The 16687-nt window shown below is 41.3% G+C and overlaps 1 protein-coding gene across 1 annotated transcript in view; it reads left to right on the top strand.

Annotated features, from left to right (window-relative positions):
• The first annotated feature begins 1615 nt into the window (after positions 1 to 1615).
• Positions 1616 to 16687, top strand: part of LOC128864686 (uncharacterized) — a 31412-nt gene continuing 16340 nt past the window's right edge. The window contains exon 1 of the mRNA XM_054104439.1: positions 1616 to 5245. Coding sequence (XP_053960414.1) covers positions 1616 to 5245 — 3630 coding nt within the window. The remainder of the gene's footprint in view (positions 5246 to 16687) is intronic.

The following is a 16687-nucleotide window of genomic DNA, read 5'->3' on the forward strand; positions in this document are numbered from 1 at the left end:
AAAAATTGTACCTATCTGGAAGCCAGGTAAACCTAACAATATTGCTGAGAGTTATAGACCTATTAGCCTCTTAAGTTCCCTAAGCAAAATTTTTGAAAAAGTCATAAAACACAAATTACTTAAATTTATTAACGCAAACCAATTAATACCAAATGAGCAGTTCGGATTTAGGCAGTTTCACAGTACTACGCATCAGATAAAACACATAGCAAACTATGTGAAAATTAGTATTGAAAACAGGAAGTCTGCTGGTCTGATATTACTGGACATTGAAAAGGCCTTTGACTCAATTTGGCATGATGGACTGATTCGTAAATTAAACAGCTTTAACGTATCTCGTAAAGCTTATAAAAAGTTTTTTGATAAATCGTTATTACAGTGTATGTTTGAACAATGAATACTCCGATTTAATTGAATTACCCGCTGGAGTTCCCAGGGATCATTGCTTGGTCCACTGTTATATGTTGCTCCATGTTTGCGACGCTATAACTCACGAACGACAAAAAGCAAACAACAATTAATCAATCACGTGTTAGCACGTGAAAAGAGCTTTCCAAAAAGCTCTAGCGTGAACCGATGCGACGAATACAACTAGAACTACGCGCTTGCAAAGACAAGCTTGCGGAAATACCGCAAGACTTTTTTGACAACCTTATATCATGGGAGAAATCTGTTAAGTACCTCGGGGTAATTTTTGATAAAAATCTCACTTACAGTGATCATGTTAAATATATAACAGAAAAAGTTAATATAGCTATTAAAATGCTATACCCGCTGATTAACAGAAACTCCAATTTGAGCAAAGAAAATAAATTGGTAATTTACAATTATATTTTCTTATCCATAATATTATATGCTTGCCCAGCATGGGGTATAACTGCAAAATCTCATATTAAAATGTTGCAAGTATGTCAAAACAAAGTTCTCAAAATGATGCTAGGGCTACCCTGGGATTTTTCCACTAGAAAGCTCCATATCGAGGCAAACGTAAACATGGTAAATGAACAAATTGAAAAATTTACCGAACGGTTTAAAATTCGTTGTATTATATCAGACAATACATTGATCTCAAATCTTTTTAATTAATATAATTTACTCATATAAAAAGAAAGAAAAATAGCTTGTGTATTCATAGTGGAGGTGTTTTAAATAGTAGTTCTTTTCCTCCGAAATTTACCTGTAAAATGACGAAAATCTGTGATAACAAAAATATGTTGTAGAATTAAGGTTTAGTTACCATATTCTGTAAGTTGTGCTATAATTATTGTTGGGTTCATTTCGACAACATCGATATACCTCTTGTTGAGTTCACTTCAACAACATCGATATACCTTTTTCATCGCTATACATATTTGCATTTCATTATTCTTTTTATCGCTCTTACGCATTGTTCGTCAGTCAACTCGGATGTCAACTCTCTATCTAAATAAATCATTGTATTAAATAAATTTTAGTTTTTCTTTCAACGGATTTAATTGTGAATTTAAGTGCCTTCAAAGCAGAAAAAACCGCCGCAACCATTTCTGGTCCTTCGAGCCGGATTACCGCGATAATTTAATTCCATATAGTCTACACCGCGTTATATTAACATAACCTATTTTACCGCACCCGCAAAATGTCCGCATTCGTAAAAACACGTGATTCCGCGCTAAATGCTATAAAAAGGTACATGACCAAGAGCAACGACGAAGCGTTTGTGTTAGATTTAGAAAATGTCGAAAGTTATCTGCAGTTATTAAATGAACAGTGGGTACGATTTAAGACAGCCCAAGATGAAGTCGAGCTTTCTTGTGGTGCAGATAACATCGATGTCGAACAGACCGCGCGCATCCAGGCCGATACCTGGTACGTTACAGCGCTATCACAATTTAGGCGTGTACAGAAGTGTAGAACCGAATCAGTTGCGAATTCTACAAATCCGCATCCCACCGTGTCAGCAGCAATTAAACTACCTAAAATGGAACTTCCATCCTTCGCGGGCAATTCCACTGAGTGGATCGCCTTCTACGACGCTTTTGTTACCCTCGTAGATTCTAACTCTTCATTGTCAGGTGGTCAAAAGCTACACTACTTACGTAGCTGCTTAAAGGGTGATGCGCTTAGCATTATCAGCGGTTTCCAAATTTGCGATGCCAACTATACGGAGGCATGGAATCTTCTAAAGTCGCGATATAAAGTCATGCGAGTTATTGTCGAAGCGCACTTTCGGGCAATTGCAGAGATACGTAAATCGACGAGCGACACTGCTGACTCCATTAAGAACGTGTTGAATGCATTCCAACAACACATAAGGGAACTTAAGGCTTTAGGGCGACCAGTGGATTTTTGGGACGATTGGTTAGTACATGAAACTGTAACCAGACTCTCCTACGAAACTCGCAAACAGTGGGAGTTGTCACTCACTAGCGACGATCCTCCTACCTTCGAAGACCTTTCGTCCTTTTTGGAAATAAGGTGTCGCTCATTATCGATGATATCAACGCCGGCAACCCAGTCATGGCCAGGAAAACCGAACAATCAAAAATTGGTCGGAAAATCGGCAAAGGTTTTTCATGCCACCGCAGATCAATCGCGTTGTACGTATTGTAACGCAGGTCACAGAATTTATTCTTGTGAAAAATTCCGTAGTTTAGATGCAAACGCTAGACTCAATTTTGTGAAGGATTTCAAGGCGTGCTTAAACTGCTTAAGTACCGGACATTTTAAGGAACGCTGCAATAGCGCGTCTTCCTGTCGAATATGTCGGCAGCGCCACCATACATTGCTTCATAGTTCGCCAGAGGCATCTACCTCTTCCCACGTCGTCGACTCACCCCGCACCGCTGCAGGTACGTTACCCGCCGCTAGCTTGCTCCCGCAAACCGCTGTCACATCCGCCTCCGCTTGCCTTAATTCCAAGGTTAACCCAATGCATAAACCACAAAACGCTGTGTTGCTATCAACCGCCCTAGTAAAGGTACGTGATTCTGCTGATCGATGGCAGAATGCTCGCTTATTATTCGATTCAGGTTCTCACGCCACATTCATAACTGAGGCATGCGTACAACGTCTAGGTCTAGCTCGCAAATCTTCGTCCATATTTGTAACGGGAATTGGCGCTTCTCAGGGTGGCCGTTGCAGAGGCGAAACGACGTTATTCCTTTCTTCGCGACATTCAAGTGAATGCTACCCCATCAATGCATTAATTTTACAAAAGATTACGGGCGATTTGCCGTCGCAGAGTTTAAGCGTTCCTGAATGGTCTCACATCAAGGGACTGTTCTTAGCTGACCCGCATTTCATGGAACCCGGCCGTGTAGACATCTTAGTGGGCATGGACTATATGGATCGATTCATTTTAACTGAGCTGCGTAAAAGCCCACCTGGCACGCCAATAATACAGAAAACAGTCTTTGGCTGGACGTTGTGTGGAAACGTAGATACATCCGTTCCACCCGCAAACCATATACAATCATTACACTGTGATGTATATTTAGATAGAGCATTGGCTAGATTGTGGGAACTTGAAGAAGGGCCGCAAACACGATATCTTACCCACGAGGAGCGGTACTGCGAAGAACATTTTGAATCAACTCATATTAGGAAGCCGGACGGACGCTTTGTAGTGGAGTTGCCACTCAAGGTCGACGTGCCATTAGGTGAATCAAGGAGTCTCGCCGTACGAAACTTATTACGCATGGAGCGCAGATTTGCCGGTGATCAGGATCTGTGGACACGCTATAACGAATTCATGCAGGAATTAATTGAAATGGGTCATATGGAAGTCGTGCCTAAAACGAACTATGCGAAATATTATATGCCACACCATGCTGTCGTAAAGGAGTCCAGCGTTACGACAAAATTGCGAGTTGTGTTTAACGCGTCTGCTAAAACCACAACGGGGAATTCCCTCAACGATGCGCTTTATGTTGGTCCTCAATTACAAGAAGACTTGTACTCCATACTTTTGCGCTTTAGAATACACAAATTCGCAGTAACTGCAGACGTTGCAAAAATGTATCGACAAATCTGTGTTTCAGCTAAACATGTCGACTTACAACGAATTGTTTGGCGCTCTAACCCATCTCTACCTATTACAGATTACCGCATGCTACGCGTAACTTATGGAATTGCGTCCGCCTCGCATTTGGCTGTCAAATCGATGCAACAAACCGCGAAACAATCTTCCAATACTTTTCAGAAAGCAGTCGACGTAATTCTTAAAGACTTTTACATGGACGATCTTCTCACTGGTGCGTCTAGCAAGTCGGAACTTAAAGCATTGCAGCGAAATGTGTCCGATATTCTACGGGAAGGTGGGTTCGAGTTAAGAAAATGGGCGTCAAATTGTACAGAGCTAAATGAGACTATCGCTAGAGAATCCAAGAACATATCACACTACACCGTAGATGGCAACAATGTACATGCTCTGGGACTAATTTGGTATATGGAAGAGGACTATTTTACATTTTCCATTTCTCTAGGAGAACCGCCCCACGTCTTAACTAAGAGAGCATTTCTGGTCGATGCCAGCAAACTTTTTGATCCATTGAGTTTACTTTCACCCGCAACAATCAGGTCGAAAATGTTGTTGCAGGACATCTGGCGTTCCAACACTGGATGGGACGACCCAGTACCAGATACGATAGGCAAGGTGTGGCTTGATCATCGTTCGCAATTACAACTTTTATCTGAACTTAAGGTCAACCGTTGGGTTGGAGTCGGGACGATAGGCTCATTTACTGAGTTGCACGTTTTTGCCGACGCTTCCGAGCGCGCCTATGCCGCAGTCATATATGCGCGCACTGTATATAGGGATGGTCACATTACAATCGGCTTAATTTCATCAAAGACTAAAGTTGCCCCGCTAAAAACAACAACGCTACCTCGCCTCGAGTTGTGTGCCGCACATCTCGCCGCAAAATTGGTCAAGGCCGTCATGCAAAGTTGGAAGGATTTTTGCTGTCCACTGGTAGCATGGACAGATTCCACCATTACGTTGGCGTGGCTGCAAGCACATCCTAATAAATGGGAAACATTCGTCGCAAACCGTGTCGCCTATATTCACGAGGTCCTGCCTCCCGAGTGCTGGAACCATATACGCTCTGAAAGCAATCCTGCGGACTGCGCATCCAGAGGTATATCTCCGCTTCAACTTATGCATGATGAGTTATGGTGGTTCGGACCTGACTTCTTACGCGAAGAGGAACAGTTCTGGAAGCAGCCTGCGCAAATAATGCATAAAACCGAAATAGGCTTACGAAAAGTTAAGGCTTGTATCGCAGCTACTGACGTTCACTGGTCGGTCATCACAAAATACTCATCTTATTCGAAATTAAGAAGAATTATCGCTTATGTATTGAGATTTATACACAATACCCGCTCTAGCTCGCTTGGAATCAATAACAAAAAAACGTGGTTTCCTAATTGTCAGGAGTTGCTGGAATCCGAGCGAAGATTAATCAGGTATACACAAAATTTCTATTTTTCTAATGAAATACGTTGTTGCAGGGAAAAAAGGCCAATTAAACTGCGTAGTAGTTTGCTGCGATTACAACCGTTTCTCGATTCGTTTGGAATCCTTCGTGTTGGAGGTCGGCTGAAATCCGCAGATGTTGCAACTGATGTCAGACACCCCGTTATACTGCCAAAAAACTCTCCGCTTTCAAAACTCGTTGTTTTGGATATACATCACTATACGCTACATGCAGGCCCCCGTATAATGCAAGTAATCCTGCAACGCCGGTATTGGGTCGTTGGTGCCCGCAACTTAATTCGTAATATCTATCGCAAATGTGTAAAATGTACCGCTTTAAATCGCAAGCTCGCAACACAATCAATGGGTGATCTTCCTTCGTCCCGCATAACGTACGCTCGCTGCTTCGTTCGTACAGCAGTAGACTTTGCTGGTCCTTATATGTTCAAATTTACGCATGGAAGAGGAGCTAAATCCGTAAAAGGTTATATATCTTCATTTGTCTGCATGTGCACAGGTGCAATGCACCTCGAGTTTGTTGGAGATCTCTCAAGTTCTTCGTTTCTAAACGCCTTTAAACGATTCATCAACCGCAGAGGCTATTGTAAAGAAATGTTTTCGGATAACGGGACGAATTTCGTTGGTGCAGAAAGGGAACTCCGTGAGAAATATCAAGAGTGCATGCAAGACTCCCAACTTCAATCGTTTTTTGCAGACTCTGCTATTGAGTAGCGATTCAATCCACCGTCCGCACCTCACATGGGAGGATATTGGGAAACTGGAATCAAACGCATAAAATATCATCTAAAACGCTCCCTCGGAGAAATTCTTTTAAGCTATGAGGAGTTTAGTACGCTCTTAACGGAGGTGGAAGCTTGTGTCAATTCCCGCCCATTATGCGACATTTCGACGGATGCAGGCGACTTATCGATTTTAACGCCTGGCCATTTTCTGGTAGGCGAACCATTGCGGGCAATTCCAGAACCTGAGGGTCAAGGGTTTTCTGGAACCCTGCAACAAAGGTGGCAGTTGGTCTCTTCTATTCGTCAACACTTTTGGCGCCGTTGGAGAGACGAATACCTCGTTAGCTTGCAACGACGTGCTAAGTGGTTTCGTCCATCACGAAATTTTCAAGAAGGAGACGTCGTCGCTGTCTTTAATGAATCTTCTCCTCCAACAAAGTGGACACTCGCAAGAGTAATTCATTGTCATCCTGGTAGAGATGGTCACGTACGTGTCGTAACGATAAAAACCGCAAACGGAGAATTCACTCGCCCAATACCTAAGCTGTGTCTTCTACCAACTCAAGGGGACGTATTTTCCGAAGAAAACTAAAATGTAATATAGTTATTTAACTTATTTAAAGTCTGAAATTCCTATTTTGCTTAAGTTTGTATTCGAATTTATTTCCTTTGTAATGTACATATTGAACATATCATGATAGTTCAAGGGTGGCGGTATGTTGGGTTCATTTCGACAACATCGATATACCTCTTGTTGAGTTCACTTCAACAACATCGATATACCTTTTTCATCGCTATACATATTTGCATTTCATTATTCTTTTTATCGCTCTTACGCATTGTTCGTCAGTCAACTCGGATGTCAACTCTCTATCTAAATAAATCATTGTATTAAATAAATTTTAGTTTTTCTTTCAACGGATTTAATTGTGAATTTAAGTGCCTTCAAAGCAGAAAAAACCGCCGCAACCAATTATTGATGTAACATCTTTTGTCTACTTAAATGAAAATCTATCTATCTATCTATATTTAAATAATTAGGCTCAAGTATTAATAAATTTTGCAAAAAATAAAAGAAGAAGGCAGATGACAGTGGAAGCAGTGTTGAAAGCATTCATGACATACATCAGTACAATAAATTTATTTTCACAGCCACATACATATATGTATACCTATATAGAAATTACATGTTCAGTAGTTGAAATGAACAACAGCACCCTTTTACGAAGATATTAGAACTTAGAAGGCGATTTATAACAACGAGAAATTTTTTTTTATTATAATGTCCGAATAGCAAACACATTACGGTCTCCGAATAGAGTTCTGGGCGTTCGATCGCTGTCTGGCCCAATTTGATTTACTTGTAGCGTAAGTATAATATGGATTTTGTGGAAAAGTCTAGGGGATACTTTGCACATATGCATGTATGTATGCATGCCTGCAGTGTGGTATCTTAGTGCATTACTGCAGTCTATGGCTTGCGAAGAGTGCTGGCATAATCCACTTGCAAGCACCAACTAGTGCACTAAGCATTTGAAAATCACAATGCGGTTAAAATGAGGCGATAAAAACAATAACTACCTTAGACGTGCTAGTGACTCACTTGGGCGTAGCTTGGCTAGCTGTTTCACTTTGGCTTACATCTGTGCTCTCAAAATAATATTATTCAAGCCACACATAGTGACCGTAAATTCAATTTGAGTGTAATGTAGGTTCTCCTTGTTCCGTTACATACAAACATATGCATAGGCAAGGGCGCTTACAAAGAGGGCTTTTGTGGATTTCGGCTAAAAAAGCGTCCACCTGGGTGAAAAACAAAGAAATGAGGTCAGGCTTTATTATTTACAAACCAAAAATTGCTTCCTTTCGGAGATAGTTGTAAGGATTCCATTCTACATCAGCTCATTGTGAGTAGAAGCTGTTTTTATATTCGAATTTAGGGAAATAAAGAAAAATTTTCAAAATTATAAAAAAAAGAAGAGAGAAATTTTTGTTCATGAAAAAGTTATGAGTTCGATTTTGCCTGGGTGATGCTTCTATCAGTTATTTGTATGATACTCTCGAGATGCCAATTCAGCCATGTCGAATTTTATCGAGCAATCACCCTGTACGAAACTTTGCAATTTCAAAAAGTACAAGTATTCTGCAAAAATTATTTCATTGAAAACGTGGATCTAAACTCACAAATCAATTGGAATTGCAAATATGGTTACAAGAAAAACTGCCTACAGGATGAGAAGAAAGCGTAATTGTCCCAATACATAAAAAAAGGTGCTGAAACCAAGTGTGGAAACGTCTCTGCCGGAATACATGCCACAAAATATTTTCAAATATGCTCTGAACACAGTTGTTAGATGGGCAACGGATTGCGGCCTGTCGGTGAATACTCTTAAGACGGAGCTCGTCTTATTAACGAGGAAATATAAGAAACCCGGAGCTCAACTTCCCTCACTAAGGGGCGCTCCTCTGATGCTTTCTGAGAAGGTGAGGTACCTAGGTATTATCCTTGACGACAAGCTTACGTGGAAGCCCAATATTGAGGAATATGCATGGGTGCAAGTGCGCAATTGACAAAAGATGGGGCCTTTCGCCTAGAGTGGTTCTTGGCTATATAATACTATTCTAAAGCCTATCTTGTTGTATGGAGTCATAGTCTGGTGGAACTCACTAGAGAGAACGACATTGGTCAAGAAGCTGGAGAAAGTTCAGAGGTCGGCATTCATTGGAATCAGTGGGGCGCTTCGAACGACTCCTACTCTGGCGCTCAGCGCAATGTTAAATGTGGTATCCGTAGACATCGCAGGCAGAATTGCCGCTACGCGTACCGCAATCAGACTGAGGGGCTCGGGCTATAAGCTCAACCTCACTTATGGGCACTCAAGCATCCTTAGAAACTTCGAGTTCATCCCCCTGTGAACGGATCAGTGTATCCCTCGCTTAGTCCAACCGGAACCTTCTCCACTCATATTCCATCAAGAGAAGAGTGGACCGGGGGCTACACTTGGGGGCAGGGCCTGGTGAACTTGTTCACGGATGGATCGAAGTTGGAAGGAAAGGTTGGCGGAAGAGTTTTCTGCGAGGAGCTCCCCATCAGATTCAGATTCAGGTTACCGGACCACTGTAGTGTGTTCCAGGCAGAGGTAGCCGCAATCAAGGAGGCAGCTGATTGACTGCTCACATGCGTACTTACAGTCAGAAAAGTAAATATTTACTCCGACAGCCCAGCGGCAATAAGGGCCCTCGGGTCAGTGACGGTGCACTCGAAACTGGTCAGGAAATGCCTGACCTCACTTTCGACTACGTCTGAATTCTTTGACATTAGCCTCATCTGCGTTCCAGGTCACAGCAACATTGTGGGAAACTGCGAGGCGGATGAGCTGGCCAGACAAGGGAAATGTGAGGTGATCTCCCCGCGAAGGGAGAGAATTGGGATCCCCCTAACTGTGGTCTGCTCCTGAAAAGATGGGCAACGCGCCAACTCAGCGAGCGTTGGGCAAGTACACAAACTTGTAAGGTTGCGAAATCCTTCTGGCTTGAGTGCTTTCTTCGTTTGTTCTTCCACATTGAGCTTCCACGTTAGTTTGCTAACCAACATTACTCCTAGGCACTTGACATATGTCTTAACTTGCAGTGAAATATTGTCCAGTCTTGTACTTCCTGGTGAACAGTACTAAGCCCGTCTTCTCAGGACTTACTTTTAGTATCGTTTCAACTCTTCACTTGCTGATTACTAAATAAAAAAAAAATTCTGAGTAATTCAAATTTTGTTTGACCTTCACATACTCCACCGCTTGTTTGCTTGTGCACTGTAGCTGTCTAGTTCACATGACAAAAATTATAAATCCTCTGATAGGGTGATTAATTGTGCGCCTTGTTATAAGGTGTTTAATTTATGATCTGAAGGATCTATTGTCCCGCTTTATGAGTTCAAAATTGCTCAACTTCCTCAACAAATTTACGCTCTACTGACAACAGTATTCAATACCTGTTTCGCTCAGCCTACTGCCATTGTCTTAATGCTCATAACAAACAGGCTGAGGTGTGGATTTTAGTCGCCTTCAACGACTAACCCGCTAATCCCCTGGGAGATAGTGCTACGAATACAGAAATCTATTATCCTTGGCATAACCATGATCGAGATTAACCCCATTGTGACTAATCGTCAAACTGATACTAAAGGATTTAAGGGACAGTTTAGTTATAAGAGTATTCCTCATACTCACTTTCACTTTCCTCATACTCATTAGTAGTTTTAATGTAATTTTGCCAATATTATCTAGGTCTATAAGACCGTAATAAATAAATAAATAATAAATAATAAATAATATTATTGGTATGGGAATAAGCTTCCGTTCTCGAAAACGAGGTGTCGCTGCTGTTACTATTTTTGTGTTCGCTCTGATAATATTATATACTGGTGATTTGCAGGTGTATATGTGAGGTCTCGATCTCAGTAGTTGACATTCGTTTGATGCGTAAAGATCTTTTTGTACCTGACGCCAAAAATGTGGTTCGTCCCGAAAAAAACAGTATTTGCCGGAAGTCATGTTTTATTTTTACCTTTTAAAGAAAAGTGCAGGTGAAACGTGTTGTATATTGATCAATATTTATTGTAATCACGCTCCATCAAATTAAGGGGGTTTTTAATAAGAGGTGTTTTATTGATATTCAAAGAAAAATGCCAATTAACGGCATTTCATTTATATTAAAAGATCGGATGTTTGTTTCATTATAAAGAGGAAGGTATGCCGTTATATATAATATATAATTGGCTCGTACACCCTTTTGGGTGTTTGGCCGAGCTCCTCCTCCTATTTGTGGTGTGCGTCTTGATGTAGTTCCACAAATGGAGGGACTTACAGTTTCAAGCCGACTCCGAACGGCAGATATTTTTATGAGGAACTTTTTCATGGCAGAAATACACTCGGAGTTTTGCCATTGACTGCCGAGGGGCGACCGCTATTAGAAAAATGTTTTTCTTAATTTTGGTGTTTCACCGAGATTCGAACCTACGTTCTCTCTGTGAATTCCGAATGGCAGTCTCGCACCAACCCATTCGGCTACGGCGGCTGCCGTTAATAGTGGAAAATAACATCAGAAAAATAACCACCACGACCACGCTTACAAGACAATATCCTTTTCATGAAATTTTCCATAACCGAATTGCCCGGTTGCCCAATGTCCTCGATAGCCTAACGAATTCTATCTTTGAGGTCTTGAATCGACCTTGGGCGGTAGCCGTAGACCTTTTCTTTCACGTGGTCTCAAAGAAAAAAATCACAGGATCTCGGTGGCCAATTGTGTTCACCTCTTCGAGAGATAACACGGTCCGGAAACTTTTCCCGTAAAAGCACGTAGCGCCGCCTTGTTGAAAATAAACGTTGTCCATTGTCCAAGATCGTTAATCATCTCTCGATAGGGCAATCCATTCACCTGTAACCCCTGTTATTGGAAAACCCTTTATAACTTGTAAAGTGCTTTCGACGCTTCCAAAGTGGCAATTTCGTCGTGAGTGATAAAGATCGCGAAGCGGCACGAAAAAATTCGAAGGTACTCAACTACAACAATTATTGGATGAAGGCGCATGTTGAACCCTTGATGATGTGTCTAAAGGGTTACAGTTGACAAGCCAACCGTCGCTAAATGTTTGCACGCGATGGGAATGGTCGAGAAAGCAGGTAACTGGGTGCCACATCAATTGAGGGAGAGGGATGTGGAAAGACGTTTCGTAAGACGTCTGTGATGCTTCTTGAACGGCAGAAAAGAAAACATTTTCAGCATCGCATCGTCACGAGCGATGAAAAATGGATATATTATGATAACCCTCAGCGTCGAAAATGTTCGAGCCTGCCAGGTGAACCAGATGCATCGACAGCGAAAAAAAATATTCATGCTTGAAAGGTTTTGTTGTGCATCTGGTGGAATCAGAAGGCTGCCATCTATTATGAACTCCTTAAATCATCTGAAGCCATCACTGGCGATCGTTACCGACTGCAGCTAATGCGTTTGAATCGAGCTCTCAAAGAAAAGCGGCCGAAATGGGACGGTAGACGTGACAAATTCATTTTATTGCATGACAACGCCAGGCCACACGTTGCTTAATTGGTCTAGAAATATTTAGAGTGACTGAATTGGACCTTCGGATTACCATCTGTTCCGATCAATGCAATCAGCCTTTATTAGAGAGCGGTTCACTTCTTACGAAGTGAGAGCATCGAGAGAGCATCGCAAACTGGCTCAATGAATGGATCAAGGCAAAAGAACTCGAATTTTTCATCAGAGGAGTCCGTATGTTGCCTGAAAGATGGAGTAAAGTTATAGCTTCCAATGGGGCATACTTCACATATCGTCTATTATATAATTGTCTAAATAATTCGTAAGAAAGGACGGAAACATACCTATATGACAGTTGGCAAAATTATTGCGGTGATGATTAAACGTTTTTTTTAATTATTTCAATACTTAAAAATCGGTTCTTACTGTAAGTGGTACATATTAAAGAGCGAATGAATGTATATTAGTAAATATTTATCACTTAGTATAGAATCAGTTTAGTTGGTGAATGCCACACAGTTTTCGAGGGCAAAAAACTCCAGGTTCTGTTTGAAATTTGGTGGTGACCAATTCTATGAATTCGCAACTTTTGGAATCAAAATTTGGCTATACAGTGACTGTATATGACTACGAGTATATCTAAAAATTTTGCAAAAGGGGTTTCTCAGTGGTTTCAAAATGGCATTGTACCGAGTTGTTTGTTATAATGTTGCCGATTATATCTAAGCATCTGTGGATATCTCCTTAAAATTTATAAAATAAATTAAATCCTCCTCCACAAATGTTTTCCTTTACCTCTGCACAATTTCTTTTCTACATTCACCTTCGCAAACTGTCGTTCAAATGCATTTCAGCATTAGCCACATATAATGTAAATATATATTTGGGTTTGTATGTGTGTCTAAATATACATCTGCACATATGTGTATGTATGTAAAAAAATAAATGCAGTAATACGTACTACTACATATACACTTCTTAAATGTATTACAGAACTTTATCACAGCGAACGTTCAATGCAGCCACGATGAAGATTTAGTGCTACAGTTCCTCCACGCTGTCCTTCAGTCTGTGCGAAGTGAATACGTTATACTTCTTGATTTAGTTATTATATTAAATTTTGTTTTCAATTTGGCTTTTAGAATTCTCGAAAAAAAAAGATGTCTGCTTGCCGAAATGCTATACTCGCATACACCAGTGGAAAACTCAAGTGATCAAACAAAAAATTCCAAATTTTTGGCGCTTTTCCAAAAGTTGTATCTCAGTCAAAAATGGTCGTACGGGAGTTGAAAAAATGCTATTCAAATCTTTAAGTCTCTGGGTTAAACATCTTATGAAAAAAAACATTCAAAACCAGAAGTATTATGCAACCTTAAGAAGTGGAATCAAAAACTAAGAAGACTTAATTTTTGTCCATGTGTGTTTTGCGTCGTTTTATTCCATTATGCATATCTCTCCATTCTCTGTCCTAATCATAGGTTTTTCGAAAACCCAACCTGAAGATTATTTACGCACTTATTTGCGGTTTACCCAATCCTTATCTTGATGAGCCAAAGAAAAACCAAAACAATCAGCATAAAACTACTTCGCTATTTCAGTGTAACTTCGTCGCTGACATTTAAAAGCCAGTTCACCACATACATAGCAACAATAGGCTGGATAGACTTTCTTGGCATGCTGAGAAAGTAGCAATGATTAGCTTCTCTGTGCTGAGCCCAAAACATGACACAGATTAAAATGAAAACTTGATTCAATTTGACACTACGTACAGTAATATTGGCGAAAAATATAGCAAATCCTTAAGCAGCAGTCATAGTGTCAGAAAAATAATAATATCTATTTTATAATGAGGGAATGTAGTAAAGTAATAATAAGCACAGTAAGCAGTAATGAGCTCATTGTTCTATCGCTAACGATACTCGCCATCGCCAATGTGCACAGGCCCAAAGATCGTCCGCAGAATACTTCTCTCAAACACTCCAAAGAACAACTTCTCTTCCTGCTGTCGAATACGGCTTCAGAATCGACAAAGAGATGGTGTGTGTCGATTATCTTGCCATGGGACTTTTCCAAGATTTGGCGTACTATGAATATCTGGTTGATTGTCGATTTTCCAAGTCTAAAGCCACACTGATAATATTCAATCAGTTGGTTGATGGTGGACTTTAGCCTGTCCCGCTATACGCTCACTAGGACCTTATACGCCACAGATAGAAGACTAATCCCGCGATAATTGGCACATATTGTAGCATCACTCTTCTTATAAATTAGGCAGAGCACACGTAAATTCCAATCGGCAGGCATGTTTTCATCCGGCCATATTTTGCTGATGCATGATCTAACCAGATCCTCGCCATCATGGTTGAATAGCCACGTTATCTCTATTTTCATCTCCTGATGGGCGGATAGCAGAACGACAGTTCTGTCGTCAACAAATGAGGCACTTCGATCATCACATTCTCTGTGACAAGCACATATCAGTCAATAGATTGCCGTCAGTCAGCACCTGAAGCTCCTCCATTCACGAATTCTGGCCCGAATCTGCTGAAAGAATCAGTATTGAAAGAATCAGCTGATTGGATTACGTAGCCGGGGTCATGACAGCAAAAAAACTGAGATTGTGTTGGCGATATCCTCGCCCATGTTGCTTCGTGGCAGCGGAAGTTACTCGCACAATTTTGTTTTCCACCATAACGGATTGGCCACACGTGGTAATCTATCCTTCTTGCATTAAGCTTTTTGTACGCCAGAGTGAAATGTTTTGAGCTCTCGATTTTTTGGTGTACAGGCATCAGATGTCTGTTAGTTGGCTAAATGACAGTCTAGAGTATTGTTTACAAGCGCGCGAAAGCAACGTCACGTGAAATGGTTCAAATGGCGAAAGCACTGAAAATATTTGACAGTAGCATCCGCCGCATACTGAGAAATGATCTCAAAGTCAAGCCTTACAAGATCCAAAAGACGCATGATCTCACACCAAACAGCAACAAGCCAGACTTGAGAGAGCGAAGGAGTTGTTTCACTTGGCCGAAAGCAATCAATTTCCAAACATTATGTTTTCTGACAAGAAAATTTTTCAAATTGAGCGATTCGTAAGCTCCCAAAACGATAGGGTTTATTTTACCGCTCGTTCATATGAGAATTTGAATAAGCGATTGGCCACCAGCCGCTGTAACCGTAATGGGCGTCCAATCGTTTTCATCGAGCCTGGCGGTAAGGTAAACGCGAAATATTACCGGGAAAGTATTCTGGAGGTTGTTTTGAAGCCGAGGGCAGACAAACATTTTGATGGCTGGCCATGGACATTTCGACAGGACTCGGCACCATCTCCCAAAGCTCAAGTGAACCAAGAATTCCTAAAAAACAACGTTCCGAACTTCATAACGTCCATACAATGACTCTCAAATTTACGAGACGCGAATCCGATGGATTATTCTCTTTGAGCTATTTTGGAAAGGAAGGTCCGATCTGAAAGACTCATCAGCCTCGAGGCGCTGAAAAAGGCCATTGTCCGCGATTGGGGCAAAAAACCGCAAGTCAGATTCGGGCAGCTTGCGATTCGTTTCTGGACCGTCTCAAGGCCATAGTCAATGTCAAAAGATGGTCATTTCGAGCAAAAGTAACTTGATTCTTAATTTTTTATTATTTTCACACATTTCTTACTTTGAATTGAATAAAAGTAATTTCTTAAACTAATTTTCTGGCCTTTTTAATTGGTGCCGGGACCCTGTAATGACGAAGTAGAGTTTGGTGAGGAAACCGAAGTTGATGTTTTTTTTTGTTTTTGTCGGGAACTCAGACATTACTTAAGTCCATTGTACTGCACTTGGTTTCCCTTTTAATTTTCTTTAAATCTACCCGATCTCCGAAGAAATCTGAGTAGATTTTGTGGTGCCAAGGAGCTAAGGTGCTCGCTTCTTAACACATCAGTGCCAAAGACCTCAAACCTGATTCGAGCGAAGGCGGGGCAGACACACAGGAAGTGGTCCGCCGTCTCATCCTCCTCTTCACAAGCTGAGCAGAGTACACTGTCTGAGATGCCCACCCTTTACATGTGCTTCGTCCACAGGAAGTGGCCCGTCATCAGTCCAACCAGCTGTTTGCACTCTCTTCTGCTTAATGACAGAAGGGTTGCAACAGTCGTTCGGACATGACAGGTAACATCAGTTTAGTCCATCTGCAGCCTCTCTCAGCCTACCAAGCTCGCTTGTGGGTTGTAGTAACCCATTTGCTAACCGTGGCTTTGATGGCCGCAAAAGGGAGTGGCAAAACGGGCTCTGGGCAAAAGAAGTTGGCCTCAGAGCCCTTCTTAGCTAAGGAGTCAAAGGTCTCATTTCCCACGATACCCACGTGTCCCGGGACCCATGTTAGCATCAGACTGTTATGTCTACCGACATAGTTCAGCCTAGATTTACAGGACTCGACTGCCCCTGAT

Source organism: Anastrepha ludens, chromosome 5 (assembly GCF_028408465.1).
Source record: "Anastrepha ludens isolate Willacy chromosome 5, idAnaLude1.1, whole genome shotgun sequence".
NCBI lineage: Eukaryota > Metazoa > Arthropoda > Insecta > Diptera > Tephritidae > Anastrepha > Anastrepha ludens.